Raw genomic sequence first — 24,600 nt, 5'->3', positions numbered from 1 at the left:
CAAGGGTGTTTTTTTTTTAACTATTGTAAAATAACACATGAAAAATCGAAACCATTCTCAAGTGGGCAGTTCATGGACATTAAGCACATGCACATTGTTTCGCTACCATCCGCACCATAGTGTCCACAGAACTTCTTTCACGTTAGAAAACTGAAACTCTCCCCCCATTAAGCAGTAACTCCCCATCCTCTCTCCTCCTAATTCCTGGCAACCACCCTTCTACTTTGCCTCTGAGTTTGACTAAGTACCTCATGTAAGAGGAATCATACCATATTTGTCCTTTTGTGACTGGCTTATTTCTTTTATTTATTTCTGGCTGGAGTAGGTCTTCGTTGCCGTGTCCAGGCTTTCTCTGGTTTCTCTGATAGCGAGGGCCACTCTCTAGCTGTGGTGTGGGGGTTTCTCATTGCAATGGCTTGTCTTGTTGCAGTTCCCAGGCGCTAGGCACAAGGGCATAGTGGCCTCAGGGCATGTGGAGTCTTCCCGGACCTGGGATCAAACTTGCGTCCCCTGCACGGGAGGGATTCTTATCCTCTGTACCACCAGGGAAGTCCAGCTTATTTCCTTAAGTTGATGTCCTTAAGTCTCATCCGCGTTGTAGCATGTGTCAGAATTTTCTTCCTTTTTAAGTCTGAGTACTATTGCTATATATTTATCTTGCCACATTTAGTTTATTCATCCATCTGTAGACACTTGGGTGGCTTCCACCTTTTGTCTTGTGAATAATGCTACTTGGAACATGGGTGTAACAAATGTCTGTCCCTGTTTTCAGTTCTTTTGGGTATGTACTCGGGAGGAAATGCTGTATCATATAGTTCTATGGTTAGTTTTGTAAGAAGCCACTGTAAAGGTAGCTTTGAGAAGACCCATGAATGGTGGACCACATTAATAATATCCTCACTATGTTTTGACTTCCTTATTAACTATTGAGTAGATTTCTCTTCTCCAGTGTTTGCCTAGAGAATGCAAATTACTTTTCATAGACTTATAACCTAAGCAGAGGAGGGCTCATTAAAAAAAAAAAAAAAAGATAAAACCAAATAGAGATTAGGTTGGCCATCTTGTGCTTCTTATATCTGCTGCAGTCCCTCAGACCTCTGATTGTTGAGGACCTGTAGCCATACACATGGACTAATAATAGTAGGAAAACTGTTCAAGAAAGTCAAAATCAGTGGTGTCTGAGGATGACCTGCTTAGATTTCATCAGGACAGCTGGTTGGCTACATAGCAAGGCTTGTAATAACAGGAGATGATGGGTTTCACAGATACTGGGATGAAGTTTGAAGAACCTGATATTTATCCATTCAAGGACAAATTTTTGAGTACTGTATACACCAGGCACTAAAGGTACTATGTTGGACAAAACAAGAAAGTCCTTGCCCACGTGGCGCTGACATTCTAGTCAGTGGGTTGTAGAAAGCAGTTGTTTGGCATTGCTGGAGACAGTTAATTGGGGAACATGGGCAGTGTGACCTAGATCACACTAGTGAAAGGTGTGGGGGCACTTAAGGGTTCTCAGTCTTTGGGCTGACCCACGTCTTGGAAGAGTTAAAGTCTTGCATATTTTTAAGCTATTAAGCAACTCTCACCTGCCCAAGGTCATGCTGCTTGCCTGTCTGCAGAAGTTGAATTTTTAAAACCGAGTATTTATTTCTCTTGTAATTTGAGCCCTTTGGTTATTTAGTGGGATTAATTTATGCCCATCCTTTTCTCCTGTCCTCAGCCTAGGGGGAAGTGTTATTCACTCCCTGTTAAAGGTTTTGGTCTTTTCTCTTCGGCTCTCGGCAACACCTTGTTCCTGTGATTTTTCCTGTCTTCCTAAATCTTCAGTTTTTCTATTTGTGTTGGCCTTTCCTCTTTAGCATATAAACATGGTTAGATGTCTTCCTTAAACAAAAAGCAAAATTCCTCTAGTTAACATCTCGCACTCTCTTTTACATTGTTAAACGGCCTAGAAAGTAATCTGTACCCCTCTTGGCCAAGTCTTCACCCTCTACCCCTTACCGATCATCACTTAACTTTTTCCCTACTGCTTCAGCAGGGGCTTTTCAGTTCTTACCCGCCCCCCACGCCCCCCCCCCCGCCTCCGCCGCCCCCGTCTCCTCTTTTGTTATTAACATTGGACATTTCTTTCTGCTTGTAAAACTTAGCACCATCTATGTCACTGTTCTCTGCTACCCTCTCTGTCTCTCTCTCTCTGTTCTTTGTCTGGTTTTCACGAGAGCTTCTCTTCCCGATCCTTCCTAAGTATGGATCTCCGCTAACACCTCTTTTCTCGCTCTCTCTGCCCTCTCTGCTGGCTTATCTACCTCAGTAACCTCAAATGCAGATATCTCGTGTGGGACCTATAACTCCTTCACAGATCTCTCTCTGCAGTTACAGACCTTACTTGCCAGCTATCCTGAGTGCTCCCATAGGTACTGTGAACTGATCTCACTTTCTACCTGCTTCTCCACCCGTGACTTTTCTGGGTTTCCATCTCTGTTAATGGCACCATCATTCACCCAATCTGTAAAAGCCAGAACCCTCCAAAATTATTCTGGACTCTTCCTTCCTCCTCAGCTTCCACGTCTGATTTGGTCATTCTCCCCAGTTGATTCTTCCTCATAAATACCTCAGTACAACATCAGGTCTACACTCCACCCTTCCTCATAGCCACTTGCTTAGTTTTGTAGTACCTTGATGTGGTTTATCTGCATTTTTATGATAATGTCCTAACTACTTTCCTTGTGTCCCAACTTTTCATGCCATCTCTCATCTGATCTCTCTAAAATGGTGATCCAAAACATGTCCCCTTTTTTGCTTAAAATTAATGATTCCTTACAGCTGGCAGAGTGTATTTTTGCATGGTGTATTCTTAGCACAGTATACCAACCCTATATCTGGGCCCCGTTTGTCTTTCTGAACATGTGCCCTGCAGCTTTCCCAAATGTCTTAGAGAACGCTAGCTGCACTAAACTATTTCCGGTCCTCTGTGGTAGCATTTACAGTGCCTTTGATCTAAAATTCTGTCTCTGACACTTCTTCCCTGGTCTAGTGCCTCTTCAGGTTTAAAAAATTAACACCACTGTCATCTCCAGAAAAACTGCCTTGTCCCCCATTCATGGTAGGTTGGGTACTCTTCTCCTGGGCCATCGATGAATGCGCTTTGTGTAATACCTCTACACATCATTTCTTTTTGTAAGCTGCCTAAAACTACACTGAATTCCTTGAGAATGGGACTGTATCTTTTCATCGATAAATGCCCAGCACCCAATACAATGCCTGAACTTTCCCAACAGGCTTTCAATAAGCCATGAGATTGTTCATGTAATTCTTAAAATCTACCAATGTTTGTTTTTTCATCCTTCCTTTACCTGTCTATTTCAATGACTTGTTTATTATTAGCCTTTTATTATGCATTATATACACAGGAAAAGGGATAAAATTCAGAATCTATAATTTAATGGATTAATTATTAACAGCCTCTTATTATGTATTATATACACTAGGAAAAAGGTTAAAATTCAGAATCTGTAATTTTTGTTGCTTAGGAACAGCTCTTGGAAGGCCAGGCTCACAGATTGGTTAAACAGTACTCTCAGATGCTAAAATTTTCTGGCTTGTAAATCTTCTAACTAAATATCATCTCACTAGAATTATGTTGATTCCTCTTAAGGGATTCCAGAAGAAGACAGGAAATGGTCTTAATTATGTTTGAGTAAGCTGTTACTTATTAAATGCTTACTCTAACCATGAATATTTTCTACGAAAGGTCGAAAATGAGTAAAGACAGTCCCTACCTGGAACTAAGGGTAGAGATTGACATAAGCATAAATCAAATTTAATACTAAACAGACTGAACTAAGTACTGTGTAACAGCAATAAAACAAAACCAGTGAGTGGGGATAGAACCAGAAGAGCAGAGCATATTGTTCCTGTTCCTAGTCACTTGAACAGTGCCATCGTAAAAAGCAGTTTTTGAAACTCTTTTCACATTGACTTCAGAGTCTTTTATAAAAATATACACTTTTCTTATTAATGGTAAACTTTATTACAGAGAAAAAAAGTAAAATTCAAATAATTGGTATTAACATTTTGATAAATAGCCCTCCAGCTGTCTTGGTACAGGTAACATATTTTTATGTTGAATCATACCACCGACCTTGTTTTATGCCCTTATCATGTTACTCAGTATATAATGGACACTTTCCCATAAATGTGAAACTTAAAATGCACTTTCCCTTTGATAAGCAGTTGTGTTTTTAAAAATTGGGCCTAAGGAAATAATGTATGGACAAAAATATATGATATGTTTCACAACTTAAAAAAAAAACAGAAGTAGAGAAATGTATTTATTGACATAGTCATGTGTATCATAAGGTGAAGAAATCAGTAAAACAATTTGTACCTATGGTTTCAGTTTTGATCTTAAATTGTGTGTGTGTATACACATGCATAGAAAAAACAACAAAATATATCAACAAAATTGTGTATCTGGGAGAGGAGTTTCAGGTAGTGTTAAATTTTCGTCTTTTTTGCTTTCTGAGTTTTCTGGTATTCTGTGAAACTTAGGTAACTTGTTTCATTAAAAAAATGGTTTTATGAAACCAAGGCTAATAAGATAAAAAATTTTATTTTTAAATGAGTTTGATTGATGCTCAGGAAATTTCTTTGTAATCTTTAACAGTAGGCTAACTGAAAAAGATATTCAACTGGCAATCAAATCTTTTTGAAGGGTATGATATAAAATACTGAATTCCTCTTCCGATTGAAATCTGAGTAAAATAAATTATGCTGTCTTCAGTGTTTCAGAAAATGTGACTGTTTCAGGGGAAGAGGAAGGGAGCTCAAGAGGGAGAGGTGTGTATGTGTGTGTAAAAATATGACTGATTCCCAGAGAGAAAGGGGGCTCAAGATGGAGAGGGGAGTGTGTGTGTGTGTATGTAAAATTATGATCGATTCCCATTGCTGTACAACAGAAACCAGCAATTTTGTGTACAACTTTACACAAAATTGTAAAGCAATTATCCCCCAATTTAAAAATGTATATCAAAAAAAAGAAAATGTGACTGTTTTATTAACGTTAGCATATTGCGTATCTGAAGTCCAAAGTTAAAATTTTTTTATTGAAGTATAATTGATTTACAGTGTTGTGCCAGTCTTTTTTCTTCCAAAATTAAAATTTTAATTGAAAGGCAAATGTTTAAAATTGTAGGTAAAGGTTGGAAGAGACATAAACATCAGTGGGCTGCTCACTTTATATAAAGTTAAATTTGTACGTGTGTCTTGTTCCTAACAGATCAGTCACTGACGCCATGAACTGGAATAAAGGTGGCCCCGGCACTAAGAGGGGCTTTGGCTTTGGCGGCTTCGCCATCAGTGCTGGGAAGAAGGAGGAGCCGAAGCTCCCGCAGCAGTCCCATAGTGCCTTTGGGGCAGCCAGCTCTGCCTCTGGCTTTGGAAAGTCGGCTCCACCACAACTCCCTTCTTTCTACAAAATTGGTTCTAAACGGGCCAACTTCGATGAAGAAAATGCGTAAGTGGTAATGATATCTGGTAATTTAGCAAGGTTAGTCTTTGAGGTATTCATTCCATCAAAAAAACTGAAGCAGAGAAACCATTTGTTTCTCTAATAATACGACTTCTTAAATTGGTTATCTCACTGAACTGCATTGTTCTTAATGAGTTAATTGTTACATTCACTCATTCATAAGGAATATAGTACTTGTGTGGTCCTTTTTTCCTTGTTCCAAAACAGATTTGAGGCCATTGAAACCTAAATATGGCTAAAGTGTTTTATTTAAAATTAAATTATTTAATTTACATGGGTTTTGATGTTCTTCACTGAAGTTTTTTATTTACAGCATAGAAGTTGTCTGGTAAACACAGGCAGTTGTCAGAACTGGTAGAGACATAGTTTAACTCAACACTGAACTCCTTAAAACTGTTACAAACTTGTGTTGTAACATCTTATAGTGGTAGGAAAATCTCAGATTTTTGCTCACAGTTCTCAGGAACCATATTTACCAGTTAGGTTTTCTAACTTGATTGTCTAATAAGGTGATTGTTGAATAGCTGGGGTTTGAAAGTTTGAGCTCTAATTCTTTACAGATTTTAAGTTTTGTGGGTTTTTTTGCCAGGTCTAAAGAAATCTTGTACTGCTGTTATTTCTAGCCTGGTTGTTACACTGTTGAGCTTTTTTTTTTTTTTTAACCCTCAAGATCACAGTTTTTAAAGTATTTAGCAGCATTTTAAAAAATTGGTATATTATTTAGCAATTAAGTTCATAAGTAAGTGTTTAAGATTCAGCAAAGTCCAGGATCATTATTCTAGAGACCAGTTTACCAGTTCAGGGATACATTAAATGAAACTACTGTATAAATAAATACACATTTGTGTGTGTATGTATAGCATATAAGAATGGTTAGAGCTTTTAAAATGAAGACTTGAAATGCTTTGAAGTTTAGGCTGTAGTTTTGATCTCTTTAATATTCTATTGTATTACTCTTTCATTTAATTCTGAGATAAACTCTAAACAGTATTTTTGTTTTGTTTTATTGTATAGCTATATCAATATTCTTTTCTGGGATATCTGTTAGAGGGAAAGTGGTACTTTTTCCAGATGTTGAAGTTGTTTTCTGAATACTTAACATAGTATGGTGAGAAAGTGTGGTTCATGTACAATGTTATATAAGTTTTGAGTGTACAACAGAGTGATTCACAGTTTTTAAAGGTTATACTCCTTTTATAGTTATAAAATATTAGCTATATTCCTGAGCATTTATTTTCAATTCTAGAAGTTTTTTTGTTGGTTCTTAGAAAATAGCCCAGAACTTTTTAAGAAAATCTCTAGCCTTATGAATTTAATCTCTCAAAGTTTTTAAAGGGTGGTGAAGAATAAACTAGGCTTTTGATATTTCATACAAAAGTATTTTTTCCATAGCATGTGCTTTAATATTTGCTGTATCTATTCAACAGTGATATGCTGTTGATGATTTTGTATTGGAAACTCATCCCTTTTGACAGAACCTAGAAATGTAATTTTTAACAGACACTACTGAAATGGAGAATCTGCTGTGGGTTTTTTTTTGCAGTATTAGAATTTGGCATATATCAAAGGAAATGGCAGTCCACTCCAGTGCTGTTGCCTGGAAAATCCCATGGACAGAGGAGCCTGATAGGTTACAGTCCATGGGGTCGCAAAGAGTCAGACACGACTAAGCGACTTCACTTTCACTTTAACTTTCAAGTGATACTTAATAATTGGGTCCTAAGCCAAAGGACCAAAATCTCTTAATGGTAACATACACCATAATAAAAATTTTGTTAAAGATTCACCCACCCCCAAATTAAACATTCACTTTATCAATCATGCATCTTAATTTTCAGATATTTTGAAGATGAGGAAGAAGATTCTAGCAACGTTGATTTACCTTACATTCCTGCTGAGAACTCACCTACCCGCCAGCAATTCCATTCCAAGCCAGTAGACTCTGATAGTGACGATGATCCCTTAGAGGCATTCATGGCTGAAGTGGAGGCAAGTATCAACTCTGTTACGTTAACGTTTTTAGCAGTTATAAACAGGTCAAATTAACCTAGTGCTTTAGTCCTCAGACAGAGTGTGTTTATTGGCCCTTTGTTGAGAGAATTTTGCTCTTGTATTCCATAGTTTCTTAAATATACTTCCATGGCCCTGCAGCATTTTCAGAGATGATTGATGCCTAGGAATTTGAACTGTAACCCTTGAACATAGTGGCTCAAGTGTGTGTGTGTGTGTGGTGTGTTTTATTTTAATAATTCTTGGTATAGTCTTAAATGGATACTATCTTACTCAGTCTAACTTTTATTGAATACATATTTAAGGTAATTAAACTTAAGGAATTTGCTAAAATTACACATTCTGTATTCAGTGTTTTTGGTGTTTGTTTCTTTTTATCCATGTTCATGACCTTGCTGTAGAAATTGAGACTTGTGACCTCTTCCTCCTTAAAACTCTTCTCACTAGGCTTTTTGTGATTTTGTATTTTGTTCTTTTCTCCCATGTCTCTGACTTTTCTGTTTAATACTTTGTATTATGAAAAATTTCAAACACATAAAGTAGAATAATAAGATGAGTTCCCATATACCTTTCACCCAGCTTTATCAGGTAACACTTTGGCCAGTCTTTTGTTATCTGACACCTCCCACCCCCTTTTACATTATTTAAAGTAAATCTCCAACATATCATTTCTTCTGTTGGTATTTCTATGTCTTTAGCTCTGAAAAAACAACTACCATATGATTACACCAAAAAAAAAAATCCTTACCTAGCCATGTGACTGTTACCTGTCATTCTTGTGATTCTCTTCCGATTTCTCATATGATGTTTCTCCTACAGTTCTCTTTATTAACGTGCTATCTTCAGGCTTTATACATTCCTTTATAATAATAAAAATTCCTTAGTGACCTCACCCACTTCCAAAATTAACTTCTGTGTGAATAAATTAATATCTTTAGATCCATAGTCTCTCTTTAGTTGCAGCTCTGCTTTTCTAGAAACATATTGGCCATTTTTACATGAGTGTGTCCCCCTGGTCCCTTTAACTTTTTTTTTTTTTTTTGGCCCCAATAAACAGCATGTGGAATTTTAGTTTCTTAACCTGGGATTGAGCCCTGGCTCTCCACAGTGAAAACACAATCGTAACCTCTGGACTGCCAGAAAATTCCCACATTGGCTTTAATTTCTTCCTTTTAAATAGCCCCTCTTTTTTTTTTTCAATTTTATTAAGGTATAGTTGATTTACAGTGTTGTGTTAATTTCTTCTGTACAGCAAAAAGTGACTCAGTAATTGACTGAAAAATTCCATGTACAGAGGAGTCTGGCCGGCTGTAGACCATGGGCCTGCAAAGAGTCAGACGCAACTGAGCATAGCACACAGCACATATACTCATCAAAGATACTGGCCTATACTTTTATTTTTTGGTAGTGTCTTTGTCTGGTTTTGGTTTCGGGTGATAATGGCTTCATAGAATGTCTTTGGGAGAAGGCAATGGCGACCCACTCCAGTATTCTTGCCTGGAAAATCCCATGGGTGGAGGAGCCTGATAGGCTGCAGTCCATGGGGTCGCTAAGAGTCGGACACGACTGAGCGACTTCACTTTTACTCTTCACTCTCATGCATTGGAGAAGGACATGGCAACCCACTCCAATGTTCTTGCCTGGAGAATCCCAGGGACGGAGGAGCCTGGTGGGCTGCCGTCTATGGGGTCGCACAGAGTCAGACACGACTGAAGCGACTTAGCAGCAGCAGCAGAGTGCCTTTGGGAGTGTTCCTTCCTCTTTGGTCTTTTGGAAGAGTTTAGTAAAGATAAGTGTAAGTTCTTTGTGTTTTTGGTAGAATTCTCCAGTGAAGCTGGTCCTGGACTTCTGTTTGTAGGGAGTTTTTTACTTCTATATTTTATTTAATTGCTAGTGTTTGGTTTGTTCAAGTTACCTGTTTCTCTTCTTCATTCAGTTTTGGTGGGCTGCATGTTTCTAGAAAGTTGTTCCTTTCTTCTAGGTTGTTGAATTTGTTGGCATCTAATTGTTCATAGTATTCTCTTACGGCTTTTTTGTTGTTGTTATTGTTGTTATAGTTGTGATTTCTTCTCTTTCATTTCTTATTTGGGTTTTCTCTCTCGCGCTCTCTCTCTCTTCTTTTTTTTTTTCTTTTTTGCTGTGTGGTATGTGGGATCTTAGTTCCCTGACCAGTGATGGAACCTGTACCCCCTGTATTGGAAGGCAGAGTCTTAGCTGCTGGACTGCTGGGGAAGTCCCCTCTTTTTTTTTTCTAGTAACTGATCAAGCATGTTTATGACTTGCTTCATTTATTCCTCAGAATAACAAAAGTGAATAGGCAGAAAAACTATTTAACTGATTTAAAAAAAAAACGGAACCCTAAGAGAAATCACTTCTCCAAACCACATTGGCACTGTGTGGCAGAGCTGGGATGCAGATCTAATTTTCCTTGCTTAGTAGTCCTGAGAACCAGCTCTTGTCCAGAACGTGTGCTGCCTTCCTCTCCTCCCTTGCCAGGCTCTGTCAGTCTCTACAGTGTCTCTTGTGTCTGTTTCTGTTTCCATTATGGTCATCTTCCCCTCTACCTTAACTCTTACTGGTCTAAACTAATTCTCTCCCTTCTTTAGGCTCTCTGCTCTCCTGTCGATGTAGTGTGCAGCTGTGGAGTAATTGGACTGAAGCATGCTTCTTGTCATGTTACTCCTCTTACTCAGAAACTGTCACTTCATTGTTTATGAATAAAGTCCTTCTAGATCCCTCAGTTACTTGTTACCTGAAGTCTTTAGCCAGAATTCATCTCTCCTCTAAGGAGGCAGGGGAGAAAAAGAATCCAGTAAAGATGTGGTTTTGTTTGGTGTAAACGATGCTTTTTAAAAACAGGAGCCAACATTTTTAAGATCCGGAGATTTTTGTCTAAAAGATCAGTCTCCTGAAAAGTGAAAAATGTGGCAAGACTAGGACTGCATTCTTGGGTGGCAAAAAACAGGCTGTTGCTGACAAAGTAACTGCCTGCTTCAGGCAAGGCAGGCTTTTTCCACTTCGCCCATCAGTCCCTATTGTCTTCTTGACACCGAGGCCATTGCTTAGAGCCTTTTACCCTCATATTTGTGTTGTAATTTTCTTATAGTGGAGTAGTTGTTTTCCTGAGTGTGAGTCTGTTGTCAAATATCCAAAAATAAAACTCAGGGCTATGTGTTAAAAGAAAAATTAGAGCATGCTTCTTTAGAATATTCAGGGCCTCCTTTGGTGGCTCAGTAGTAAAGAATCTGTCTGCCAAGCAAGAGATGTGGGTTTGATTCCTGGGTCAGGCAGATCCGCTGGAGAGGGAAATAGCAACCCACTCAGTACTGGCCTGGGACATCCCATGGACAGAGAAGCCTGGAGTCCTTCACTGTCTCCTGGACTTTGTTCAAACTCATGTCCATTGTCAGTGATGCTGTCTGTCCAGCCATCTTATCCTCTGATGCCCACTTCTCCTGCCCTCAGCTTTTCCCAGCATCAGGGTCTTTTCCAGTGAGTCAGCTTTTCCCATTAGGTGGCCAAAGTATTGGAGGTTCAGCATCAGTCCTTCCAATGAATATTCAGGGTTGATTTCCAGTAGGATTGATTGGTGGTCTTGCAGTCCAAGGGTCTCTTAAGAGTCTTCCCCAGCACCATAGTTCAGAACACCAGTTCTTGGGTGCTCAAGCCTTCTTCATGGTTCAGCTCTCACATCTGTACATGACTATGGGAAAAGCCATAGTTTTGACTGTATGGACCTTTGTTGGCATGATGATGTCTCTGCTTCATAGCTTTCCTTCCAGGGAGCAAGCGTCTTTTAATTTCATGGCTGCCGTTTATTTAGTGCAAGGTTTTTCAACCTAAGGGCATTTGGGGCTGGATAATTCTTTGGTGGGCTGTCCTGGGAATTGCAGGATGTTTAGAGGCATCTATGGCCTTCACCCACTGGATGTTAGTAACGGCTCCCCCCACCCCAAGTTGTGCCAACCAAAAAATGTCTCCTGATATTGCCAGATGTCCACGGGGGATAGAATCACCCAAGGCTCAGAACCACCTTTCTAGAGCCAGATACAGAAATCTGCATTTTTTTTTACTAGCCCCTTCCCTGGTGGCTCAGAGGGTAAAGCGTCTGCCTACAGTGTGGGAGACCCGGGTTCAATCCCTGGGTTGGGAAGATCCCCTGGAGAAGGAAATGGCAACCCACTCCAGTACTCTTGCCTGGGAAATCCCATGGACCGAGAAGCCTGGTAAGCTACAGTCCACTGGGGTGGCAAAGAGTTGGACACGGCTGAGCGACTTCACTTTCACTTTGGTAATTATATCATTAACTCTTTTAAAAAAAAGTCAGTCTAGCATTTCTGCTAATTTTTCCACACATGGTATATATGCAGATAAAAACTGTGAAATCTGCATATATAGTCAAGTTTTTAGAACATGGGTATCTCTCTCTAAAAAATAGTTGTCAAAAAACAATTTGATTGCATCAAAGTGCAGTTGTCAAAATGCATAGCTAGAACTGTGATGGTACTTGTTTGAATCTAAAAATTCTTTATAAAAGAAATTTTCCTTTCAATGTTTTTAGTTGGTGATTCCATACAGCCTTTTGTTTCATTAGGATCAGGCGGCTAGAGACATGAAGAGGCTTGAAGAAAAGGACAAGGAAAGAAAAAACGTAAAGTAAGTTGTTGTCTTCTCCTTCAGAAAGGTTACATGAAAATTGCTACATTATTGCAAAGCCTGTTCCCCCAAAGTTTATAAAGAAAAATTAAACTACACAAATGTCCTGACTTAAAGTTATTACCTTAAATAATATTTCTGTAGGTAATAGAGATGACTGCATTTACAGTAATTAAAAAGCATTCTCTTTGGTATTCAACTGTAAATAGTTTTTAGTAACCACAAGAGCGAATTACACAGGGAAGCAAGAGAGCATCATTACTAGTTTGGGTTCATTTTTCTGAGTTTTGTCCCCATAAGTAATATAAAATAGGTTTATGCATATGTGATTGATTTTTAAGATGTAACAGTAATTATATACAAAAAACTATATTGTTAATAAATAATAAAACCTGATTTGAGAGTGACATGCTTTAGCAACTAGTCAGAGCTTGAAATACTTTATTTTCTAGGAAAGAGAATTCTCCTCTTTCCCTTGCTGAATATGCTTTTCTTAAGGCTTTTGCTACCGAGCACAGGCAGGCAGGTTGGACTTTTCCCTCTGCTTGGCAGTCAGTGCTCAGCCCTTCCCAAGGCTCCTGTGCCAGACGGAGGGTCTGCCCTCTCTTGGGTGCTTATTGTTTGTTGTGCTCCCTTCCAGCTCCCGTCCACTGGTGGTGTCGCTTGCCCTAGGAATAGCAGGTGCTCTAGGGTAGGCAGAAAGTCGGATTAAAAAGCAATGGTTGTGGGAATTAAGCAACTATACTTTTCATAGTTCCTGAGAGATGCAAGTGGTGAAGGTCCACTTCTCCACGTGAACTATTTTAGTCCCAGATTTTAAAAAGAGTTGATGTAGTTTTTCTCTCTGTCCCTGAGGATTTTGGCTGAATGCAGTTACTCAGAGCTAAAAACTCTGGGGCACATTAAGGCAGTTGTGACCATCCTTAGTGTATACCAAATGCAAGTGTTCTTCTTGTTTCCGTTTTTTAATACAAAATCCTTTTCACAACTGCAGTGTGTTTGTTGTGTGGGATATAAAGGCTAGGGCCCTTGGGTACCTCTCTTCACAAGTTTTTACTCCCTATATTCTTGTTAGTATAGATATATTTGATGTTTCTAGGGGTACCACATCATCCCATTCAAAAGAAATGCAAACTGCAGCTTATAGTGTGAAATCAGACATACATGGTGGATGGATGGCTTCCAGAGTGCTTACTGCTACTTTGTTATTGTTAGTGTTGAGAGTTCCTGTCCTGTATGGAATTCAACACTAATGTGCTATAAGTATGGAGCTGGGTATGTGGAACATTTGCAGGGAAGTTTGTTTCTCCGCTTGTTTTTCCAGGGGTATTCGAGATGACATTGAAGAGGAAGATGACCAAGTGAGTTCCTACCCAGTATTTCTATCTTTTACCTTCACCCCACAAAGTCTGTCCTGGGGACAAGCTAGAGCTTGTCTTGACTGAAATGGCCATTCCTGAAGTTCAGCAGGGAATGTCATTTGACTTGCTCCTTTTCTACCTGTGTGACCAGTTGGTAATATAAAGATTCATGTGGCTTTCCCCCATGTTGAAGATGGAAATTTTGGTCAAGTACGATATCAAAAACAAAGATGAGCTTTACTCAGTGTGATTTTTTAAAATCCAAAATTAATGTTTATTCTGATAAATCAAGAAGTAGAATAGTGTGGGATCTACAGACAACCTCTAGTAACACCTAACCTTGACCTGTTTCTAAGGGTTCTGTTTCTGATTCTTGTGTTTCAAGATGGAACATTCATTAAATGACAGTCCTTTAGTATTTTTTTTCCCCATTCAGTTGTGGGATGGAGAGAAGGGACCCAGAGTGAGCCCTTTCTAGGTTGGTGACCCTTCTAATCAGTGTCAGCTTCTAAACTTGGATTGGTAAAGCCACGGCATGTGTTCCACAGCTCTCAGCAGGGTAGGTAGTAGACACTCCACCCCAGGAAGGCTGTGGAACTGGCAGTTTTATAAGTCTTCTGTTAAGCAAGCTGAATCACTTTAAGGTAGTAACTCATTTCCTCTGATTGTCCCTCTGAATACTGCTATTGTTAAAGGAATCATTGCTAGTAAGAGTCTTGTCTTACTGGGTAGGTATGTAAACTGTGCAGTCATCTGGTACGCTGTGCACACTAATTACAGGAGCAAAAATGTTCTGTTATACTTGGGTATGATTGTGATCTTGTGCTTTCCTGCAGGAAGCTTATTTTCGGTACATGGCAGAGAATCCAACTGCTGGTGTGGTTCAAGAGGAGGAGGAAGATAATTTAGAATATGATAGTGATGGAAATCCAATTGCACCTTCCAAAAAAATAATTGATCCTCTTCCTCCCATTGACCATTCAGAGGTACGGTATTTCTTGCTGAATTTGACTTTTCTTTCAAGCTGACGCAGTTTTCCTCAGCTTTAATCTTTAGGTTTTCCCGATAGCAGAGTACTCCTCTGATTCGTGCTCCTTATTGTGTCATGAGAATATTTCCTTGGAATTTTGTCGTATTTGCCAAGTGATTGAGTCAGAAGGTGGCTGAATGGCTGAGACTTTGTAGCCTGTATTGTTCAAGGCACAGCTGAGTCTTTTGCTCACATTCAGTTTTAGGTGAAGAATTTTTTTCAAGCAATTGTACTTGTTTTCTATACCATCACTTACCACCTTCCTTTCACTGTGGGTCCCTGGGCCTGCATTTGCTTTTTAATTGCTGTAAATCTTTACCATTTCTCCCAGATCTGGGGCAGATGAAAGGCTGTTCTTAAATCAGGAAAAGGAAATGAGGATATCAGTGTACTCACTTGGGGGAAAAAATCAGTATTTCATCCAGGTTGAATATCAGACTAGAGCTTGCATACCCTAGTGATTCTAGATCTAGAGCAGTGGTTTTCAAAGTGTGGTCCAAGGACACCTAGAAGGATCTTTTCACGGAGTCTACAGAGTCAAAAGAATTTTCCTGGTAATGCTAAGATTAGTTGTCTTCTTCACCACGTCAGCATTTGTGCTGATACTAAAAGCAGTGCTGATACATTAGCCTGAATCGGGACAGTGGTGCCGTTTGTTCCAGTGGTCACTGCATTCTTCCCTGTGTGACTATCACAGGACCGAAAATAAAAACCAGCTTCACTTAAGAGTGTCCTTGATGAAACAATAACAATTATTTAATCTTGACTCTTACATTACTCTTACATTCCATGTGACAAAATGGGAAAGGGCAGGTAAACATTTTTATTGCAAGCCAAGATAAGACAGTTGTCTCAAGGAAAGGCACTTAGGTGTTCAAGTTGTGAACTGAGCTAGCTGCTTTTTTTCATGGAACACCATTTTCACTTGAGAAAATGAATGACACATCAAGGGAAACAAGAGTGTCTCTTGTCAGCAATAGAAACCTGAGTTTTCAGGCGGAAATTAGAATTTTCCTTCCTTGGCTTTAATCAGAATAACACATTGCAATCATTTGAATGCAGTAGGAAATATAAGATTTGGAAAAATGTGAAGCAGTATTATAAAATAAAAGTTATCTTTATTAAAGCATATATGTTACAGTGTCATGGGGTTTGTTATTTTAACATGAATTATAAATTTAAAATTTTTCTTATTTTTAATACAGTAAATAACACTAGATAATAACCATGTTTTAAATGAAATCTCATTGTATTTCTGTTAAGTGTAAAGGGTACCTGAGATGAAAAAGTTTGAGAGCTACTGGTCTAGACTAGAGTGTGGGTTATATTCAGTTTTTTAAATTTTCCTTTTGTGCAGCTGTTACCATGTAAGGAGTTGACATTTTACATGTGGCAAATGAAGCTACATAATGAAATCTATCTGGGAAGCTGCATCCATGATAAAGAGTGAAAATATAATAAGGAAAAAAACACAAGTATTTGAAATAGTTAATAAAATATTTGAGATACTTGACAGAGTACTCAAACTTCATCCTGCCTGGGGTATATCCCATAGTTGTCCTAATGTAATGAGAAGTCTACCAGGAGAGACCAGAAATGAAGAAAGAATACCCTTTCTTCACATTCTTCTTTTTTTTTCCTCTTATTTGGAAAAAAAAAAATTGTGTGTGTAAAAAAACTCCAGTATTTGTACATTTTTGTAAATAAAGACAAAAATTGTTACCCTCATGGACCTTCTGTTTTGATAAGAGAACTGAAGAAAAGGGCTTGGTGCAGCATTGTGGGGAGCTTAATAAAAGGTCCTGTTAATAACTCTAAAGGAGAACTTAGTTCTTTCTTTCTCTTTGTTGATAGTACCATAGAACGAAAATTAATTTTAAGCTGTATCTAGAATTATGAAAATTTTGACCACCTATCAAAGGCTTAAGTTCTCCTTAAAAAAAAAAAAACAAAACAGATTTATTGTAGACATATCATGTCAGAAAGAGAATCATTTGGCCAGATTCATATGTGGTAATATGCTAGTGTTTTGTTTTCTTAGTACAGTAAGCTATGAGAGGAGTAGTGGAAATGACTTCTTCCCTCTTTGGAATTGGAAATGCTCGACAGTACATGTTTTTAAAGTTAACATAAACATTTCCATGTTTTTAAAAAGAATGCAACTCCTTAGAAATATTATCAGAGGCCTAGATCTAGGTGAACAGCTTACCACAAAGCATATTTAAATGTTATAGGGTAGAATATCTGAGTCCTTTGGCATTAGAGATTCCTTAGTCTGCATCAAGGCTGTTCAAACAGGAATGGGAAAAAGTTCTGGTTGTACTTTCAGGATTTGTGTCATGAATAAGTGAATTCCTTTTTTCTCTCTAGCTGGTTATGGCTTTACTTGTATTTGTGAAAGGTGATTTTGCATTAAAATCAAACTTACAGAATCGAATCTTGAATTCTAGACTAACTTTGAATAATTGGACCTGCAGATTGACTATCCACCATTTGAGAAAAATTTTTACAATGAACATGAAGAGATAACCAACCTCACCCCACAGCAGCTAATAGATCTCCGGCATAAGCTCAACCTTCGGGTAAGTCAGCTAGTAAGGCAGAGATTCATATTAATGTTAATTAGTCCAGGGTTAGTAGTGTTGCTTATCCATACTGAAATAATCTTGAATTTCTTCTCCAACAGTTTCCCTCAACTGTCTTTGATAGAGTAATAATTAGACCCCTTGGACTCTTGTGTCTTGATTTTACTGTTTTAGTTTTACAGCTGTTTTAGGATAGGATTTTTTTTAATTTTATATATACACATGAGTTGCTATATGTATGTGTTCAGTCAACTTTGTGTAGTTTTTTTCCTAACCGTGTGTTGTGTTGGAACAATAGGTCATATGACCTTAACACTAATCAGTAAGTGTTTCTGATTGCCATGAGAGCAATGTGCTAATTAAGAACTGTTTTGGGTGGGCTAAAGCCAAGTGGTCCCCATCTTTAGGAAGAGGAGACAAAATGAACTGATGTGAACAATATGGGAAGTCTTAAAATATTTCAAGGTTAAGATGCACTTGCTTTTCACATTATATACGGCACGATTTTTTAATTAGATGAAGAAATTAACAACTTTACAAAATATGCATGCACTAATATCAGAATAATAGTTTTAAACTGTCCACTAAAAAGCTTTGGGTTGTACGTTGGCCACATTTGTTTAAGGTGCTGCTAGATATGAAGTGAAACATACGGGTAGTAAAATGATGTCTGCTCTGGTGTGGACAACTTTCTGGCCATACCAGTTGCTACGTGATGTTTGAACTTGTTTCCTGAGGGGTAGGTGGTTGAGTGGTTTTGTGTGTGTGTGTGTACATGCTTGTCTATTTTCTAAGAAGTACCCCTTAAAAAAAACTTAAGTGAAACGCTGATTGGAAATAGCAGCATTACCCCAGAAGCATTGAAAGCTTGGGACTGTTGGAGTCAGCATGGAGGTGGAAGCCCATTCCTCACCTGGGTACAGTTCAGACACTCAAACGTGGCAATGTCTGCATCTGCACTAAGCAGAACACTGTCTCTTCAGGCATGACTGAGATTGGAGACAGTAGATATTATCTTTATAACCAGTGGGTTATAGGTGTGTCTGAATTTGGAGCGCATTTGCACTCTATTTCTAGAGTAAATTTTATTTTTTCTACCACTTGGTTAATAGTTATACACATGGAAAAAATATATTGACTTTTTCCAGTTTTTTGAACATGACTTCTCTTTATTTTTTATGAGAAAATTAATTGTGATTGAAGAGATTTCAAGGCCCATAATATTTAAAATAACATGACCATTATCTCAGAAATATTTATTTTGGAGTTTTTTTAAATGCCAGATTTAGGTCCGTTATTATTTGAATTTTACCTTTTCACACATTGTAAGCTATTAGGTATAGACTTAGGTTTTCACTTCTTCATATTTCAACTAAACACTGGAGAGCTACAGGTAAATATTGTTGACCTTCAAGTGCTATTTATTTTGAAGTATAAGTCATTTCTGCAAGTCATCTTTATCTCTAGGTTTCTGGTGCTGCACCTCCTAGACCAGGAAGTAGTTTTGCTCATTTTGGGTTTGATGAACAACTTATGCACCAGATTCGGAAATCTGAGTACACACAGCCTACTCCAATACAGTGCCAGGTAAGTAAATATGGGTCACAAAGAGTTGGACATGACTGAATGACTGAACCGAAGTAAATATAATGAAAGAAAAATGAGGTAGAATGACGTGATCTTTTTTTTTTTAAACTGACAAAGCAACGAAACACTTTAATACAGAACTGTATTGACATGGATAGAACTTTTGAAACCTTTAAAAAAATTTTTTTTAAAAAGCAGAAGTGAATATTTTACCACTCTTTAAGTTACTGACTGCTGTCACCTTCTGAGATGGACCACATCCACAGTCCATGGAATGTGAATCTCTCTAAATAAACTGCTTTCACTTCACTATGGCTCGCTTTTGAATTCTTCCCTGTGCGAAAGCCAGGGGCCCTCATTTGGTGACCTGTCTTAGGAACTCAACTGAGTGAGACCTAGGACGTGAGGTATTCTTCTCCCCTTCGTCACTTTTCTTCGATTATAAAAATGTAGCCCGCTCTGTCCTCGGGTCAGAGCCCTGTTATCTGGCCACTTGTATCTTTCACTAGTGTGCTGTATTAATAAATCTACTTCTTACCTATTTTAAAAAGTTGCTAAAGGACTAAGAAGTGTTCCTTTGTTTCTGATAAATGTCTTGAAAATATGATTTGAAGAAAACTGTTCATTAAGCCTAAACTAAACAAAAGCTTGTGTGTGGAGAAATATAGCACTGTCAAGAGGATTCCTTTGTCCATGGCCTGAAACTTCTCATTTATAACTGAAAGTAATAGCTTCTGTTTCCCATTTATAAATGGATTTTATTCTTTTCCACACAGTTCAGTATGTGGATGAGACATTCTATACCTTCATGGTGAGGGGGGACAAATTTTTTTTTTTTAATTTTAGCAATGATAATGTTTCCTACAAATGAAGTTTATGGGAATCTGGATGTTCATTCTTCCCCCGCCCCCACCAGTGTGCATAACCTAGGACATTTTTGTCCCATTGGAAATAAATGTCATTATTAGTCATCTGCCCTTTCTCAGGGTTGCCTTCAATTCATCTTTAAAATGGAAAGTTTGGATACTACTTCTCTTTTTCCTCTAGGGTGTACCTGTGGCATTAAGTGGTAGAGACATGATTGGTATTGCCAAAACAGGCAGTGGGAAAACTGCTGCCTTTATCTGGCCCATGTTGATTCATATCATGGACCAGAAAGAATTGGAACCAGGTGATGGACCGATTGCAGTGATTGTGTGCCCCACTAGGGAGCTCTGCCAGCAGGTATGCGCTTTGTGTAGAGTGCCCCCTTCCATGTATCAACTAATGAGGACTAATCAGCTGGGTAGAATCACCAGGAAACTTTTTTTTTTTAATAATTGTATGAAATACACAAAATTTACTATTTTAACCATTTCTAAGTGTACAATTCAGTGACATTAAGTAGATTCACACTGTTGTGCTCTCAGGAAACTTCCGGAAAATATTGCACGTTATGTATTTTCTATATAACCATTGATTTGGGAACCAATTGATTTGCCTTTTGTGCAGTGAAAGGCAATAACAGGGTCAGGAAGAGAAGTGAAAAAGAATAGTCACAACAAGATTTTAGATAGCCTTTTAAGATGTGATAATGGTACCCTGTTTATTTTCTTTATGAATAAAATTGTGTTTGTATTTTCTACCTTTTGATTTCCTATTGACATCACATTTTGTGTGTTTTTATAACTCCTTTTTTGGACTGTGACAGGTTAAGTGTCACAGAGGTATTTGTTCATATGCCATCATGTTACCTTTGTAGATCCATGCAGAATGTAAGCGGTTTGGGAAAGCATACAATCTTCGATCAGTGGCGGTGTATGGAGGAGGGAGCATGTGGGAACAAGCCAAGGCCCTTCAGGAAGGGGCAGAGATTGTTGTCTGTACACCAGTAAGTATGTCTTAGGTTTAAATAGCTTATCAGCCTCCCTCGGTATAGAAGAAATGTCAGTTGTTGGAAGGCATTTCCCCTCAAATGTGGTGAAGCAGGGTTGAGAATACTCTGAGGCAGTGATAGCTTATGGCTTTGGTTTAATTTTGGTTGCTGGACTAAAATAGCCGTCTAGTAAGATTCTTTATATGCTACAAATTTCTGTCTGCATCAAACAGTTTTTCTTAACACTGTCCTGGAAAATAGATCCATGCTTATGGAGAGCCTAAGTTTAGAATATGGTCAAAACTGCCTTGAAGATTATAGTTTAAACATTAAGACCCATCAGTAAGGCTTTAACTCTGGTCATTTCAGAAAGCCTCATAAAAAATAGTTTTCACAATCTTTCTGCAGTTTTAATCACAATTAATGTAAAGGAGGAAGCCAGTGAGTTTTCAGATTTTCTGTTCTTTTGGGCACAGCAATACATAAAATCCAAGGCTGTCAGACTAGTGTATATTGCAGTCTGAAACTGGAGTGTTATTTTTGCCAGGAGCAGAACTCTAGAAAGTTCTTGTAAATACATTTAATTAAACAGCCCTCAACATTGGCAGGTTTCCCTGTGGGATCCACCAGCCAAGGATTGAAAATACTCAGGGGGAAAAAAAGTCAAGAAAGCAAACTTTTCCATATGTTGGCAACTGTTTATGTAGCATTTACACTGTGTGTTATAAGTAATGTAGAGATGATTTAAAATATACAGGAAGGTGTGCATAGGTTGTATGTGCAAATACTGCTTAATTTTGTTTAAGGGACTTGAGCTTCCTCATAGGGGATGAGGCTGGAACCAGTGTCTGGCAGATACTGGGATGACTTGACTTACTGTTCATTTTCTGGCTCTCATAGGGTCGACTGATTGATCATGTGAAGAAGAAAGCTACCAACCTTCAGAGAGTCTCCTACCTTGTGTTTGATGAAGCAGATCGAATGTTTGACATGGGATTTGGTATGCTTTGAATACCAGATTCTCCTGTCTCTGTCTTAATGACACTAGTTTTTTCCATGTCTTTCTAGACTTAACTTTTTCTCTGTGTGAGAAGCTAAAAATACTCCTGGGTAGTGTTGGACCGTAGAGATAGAGCTAAGACATTAGCTATTTTTAGGAGTTCTTTCAGGAAAAGTATGTTAGGCTTAACTGGGTTGAGGACGTTTGAAAGTACCTGTGAATATAGGGAGAATATTCTAGGCTTTATTTTTATTCATCTGCCTTTGATTGTGGAGGTCAAGGTCTGTGTTATTCGGGAGGTACGTGTCATATCCTTCCAGGCCTTTGCTTTCCTGTCCTCCTTGACTTAACCAGTTGTGTGAAAATTCTGAGTAACTGTCTTTGTTGAGTAGAACACCACTGAGCCTAACCCAGCTAGGTGTTGGACTAAGTGTTTCTGAGTTTCACACTGAGTGACAGGTCTGGGAGTTGCAGAACTTCCTTAATTCTTGTAATGTCTTTGTAGAAAGATTTTTGCTGTTAATAAAATGATTTTCCAGGTATCCCAAACTGTCATGCAGAGTTATAATACTGATTTTACTCTTCTGCTTCTTCCAGAGTACCAGGTGCGATCCATAGCAAGTCATGTCCGTCCTGACAGACAGAGTACGTATGAAGCAGTTTCCTTGAGCCACATTTGTGCTCAGAATAAACACCTATTTATTTTATAACTTTCAGTTATGGCAGTAAAAATAATCATGTTTGTACTGGTGAGGAACCATAAAGGGGAAGATAATGATAGTCTCTCTGAGCCAGATAGGACCTTAGAGATCACCAGATAGAACACACTCATTTTTACAGATGATAGTACCAAGACTGAGAATTAAATGACGTGCCACAGTTAATAACGTCTTATCTCTGGCTAGAGGCAATACACAGTGCAGATCCGCTGATTTGAAGTCAGGAGCCTTTTTCTGAACCATACTGACAGCAACATCTGCCTTAACTGAAAATGTGTAAAATTAGAATGATGGTAATTTTGTTTTCCTTAGCGAATTAATTTTTAAACTTCAGTGGGCTTTCATTTTTCAAAACCTGAGCAGTGAATGTCAGTAGGGAGCTTGGTGGGTATTCAAAAAAGAAGTGATACTGTTTCTTTAACATGGTTTACCTTTTAGCTCTCTTATTCAGTGCAACTTTTCGGAAAAAGATCGAAAAGCTCGCCAGAGACATCCTGATTGACCCCATTCGTGTGGTACAGGGAGATATTGGAGAGGTAAGCCTGAGTAGGGCAGATGGAGTCCCAGGGGGTTATTTTTCACACTGGTAACATGGATTTCTTTTCTCACTATTGAGAGAAAAAACATTACGCACTTAGAGATGAGGCACCGTGTTTCAAATTTGCTTTAAAAGCACAAGGGTTGGGGGCAATAGGTGAAATATGTTTGGCAAAATGTTAATAATTGTTGAAGTCTGGTGATGGTTACATGGGAGTTGATTTTGTTCATTTTATTTATTTTGAATGTTAAAATATTTTCCACAATAAAAGGTTGTTGTTGTTTTTTTAATTTTTATTTTGGGGAAGAAAAAAGCAAGTCTTGTCTGAAAGATGCTGGTCGGTTTGCATGGAAGTAACATCTTCAGTGATTGTGGGAGGTGGCCTTCACAGTGTGGAGCGGGGAGATTTGAAAGGCCTGTTGAATTATGTTTTGTTTTCCTCACCTATACATATGCCCTATGTGGAAAATTTCTCTGAATTGTGATTAGGAAATCAAATAAGGCAACCTTGAGAATTCCTTCATATGCTTAGTATGGTAGTAAAGTTCTGTGCTGCTTCTGCTAAGTCACGTCAGTCGTGTCCGACTCTGTGCGACCCCATAGATGGCAGCCCACCAGGCTCCCCTGTCCCTGAGATTCTCCAGGCAAGAATACTGGAGTGGGTTGCCATTTCCTTCTCCAACGCATGAAAGTGAAAAGGGAAAGTGAAGTCACTCAGTCGTGTCCGACTCTTAGCAAGCCCATGGACTGCAGCCTACCAGGCTCCTCCATCCATGGGATTTGCCACGCAAGAGTACTAGAGTGGGTTGCCATTGCCTTCTCCCAAAGTTCTGTGCAGTTAGCTTTTAAACATTGTCTACTTTGATTGCTGAGTGTGAGTATGAATTGTACTAGGAGCTCTTACTCTATTGGGAATAATCTGAATAGGTACGTAGAAAAGTATTGCAGAGCATTGGGGCTTAGAGATTATTTAGGTATATGTACACATGTGAGCGGAGGGCTTCCCAGGTGGCACAGTGGTAAAGAAATGCGCCTGCCAATGCAGGAGACCCGGGTTCAATCCAGGATTGGGAAGATCCCTTGGAGAAGGAAATGACAACCCACTGCAGTATTCTTGCGTGGGAAATCCCAAGGACAGAGGAGCCTGGTGGACCACAGTCCATGGGGTCGCAAAGAGTCAGACACCACTGAGCACGCACGCGCACACACACATCAGGGGAGGTGGGGAGCAGTGTGATTTGAGACTGGAGGTAAAATTTGAGTTGCACTTGACTTGCTGAAGGAAAGCCCAAGGATACGGGGGATTGTTCACGGTTCTTCTAGACGCAGGTGGAAAGTGTGGTGTCGGGTTCTTACTCAGGTGCCCTGTGGCACAAATGTTGCTGTCATCTTTTTCATTTCTTTTCAGGCAAATGAAGATGTGACTCAGATTGTGGAGATTCTCCATTCTGGACCTAGTAAATGGAACTGGCTCACCCGGCGTCTAGTGGAGTTTACCTCTTCAGGGAGTGTCCTCCTGTTTGTTACTAAGAAAGCCAATGCTGAAGAGCTGGCCAATAACCTTAAGCAGGAGGGTCATAATCTTGGCCTGCTCCATGGTGACATGGATCAGAGTGAAAGAAACAAGGTTATTTCCGACTTTAAGAAAAAAGACATCCCCGTCCTAGTGGCCACAGACGTTGCAGGTAGGGTATGTGTTTCCCCAGTAACCCTTGGTTCCTGTGCT

General features: G+C 38.8%; 1 protein-coding gene and 1 long non-coding RNA gene across 3 annotated transcripts in view; one reads left to right on the top strand and one right to left on the bottom strand.

The window, feature by feature from the left end:
* The window catches only part of DDX42 (DEAD-box helicase 42), a 33,814-nt gene that overhangs the window by 3,857 nt on the left and 5,357 nt on the right, over positions 1-24,600 (top strand). Inside the window, exons 2-14 of one of the 2 annotated variants that reach the window (XM_040244989.1) lie at positions 5,282-5,518; positions 7,372-7,522; positions 12,138-12,199; positions 13,524-13,560; positions 14,397-14,546; positions 17,068-17,172; positions 18,643-18,762; positions 19,810-19,986; positions 20,504-20,632; positions 21,518-21,617; positions 22,215-22,262; positions 22,775-22,872; positions 24,283-24,559. In XM_040244989.1, the coding sequence (XP_040100923.1) occupies positions 5,298-5,518; positions 7,372-7,522; positions 12,138-12,199; positions 13,524-13,560; positions 14,397-14,546; positions 17,068-17,172; positions 18,643-18,762; positions 19,810-19,986; positions 20,504-20,632; positions 21,518-21,617; positions 22,215-22,262; positions 22,775-22,872; positions 24,283-24,559 (1,675 nt within the window). In that variant the 5' untranslated portion in view covers positions 5,282-5,297. The remainder of the gene's footprint in view (positions 1-5,281; positions 5,519-7,371; positions 7,523-12,137; positions 12,200-13,523; positions 13,561-14,396; positions 14,547-17,067; positions 17,173-18,642; positions 18,763-19,809; positions 19,987-20,503; positions 20,633-21,517; positions 21,618-22,214; positions 22,263-22,774; positions 22,873-24,282; positions 24,560-24,600) is intronic. The other variant, XM_040244991.1, reaches the window with a different exon arrangement.
* Positions 608-9,000, bottom strand: LOC120866944. Its single transcript, XR_005721776.1, has 3 exons — positions 8,907-9,000; positions 3,223-3,227; positions 608-617 (listed from the first exon to the last, which is right to left on the bottom strand). It is a non-coding gene; the product is annotated as an uncharacterized LOC120866944 (long non-coding RNA).

Source organism: Oryx dammah, unplaced genomic scaffold (assembly GCF_014754425.2).
Source record: "Oryx dammah isolate SB20612 unplaced genomic scaffold, SCBI_Odam_1.1 HiC_scaffold_8, whole genome shotgun sequence".
NCBI classification, from domain to species: Eukaryota; Metazoa; Chordata; class Mammalia; order Artiodactyla; family Bovidae; genus Oryx; species Oryx dammah.
The sequence above is the reverse complement of the archived record's forward strand: the minus strand, read 5'-3'. Positions and strand labels throughout refer to the sequence as shown.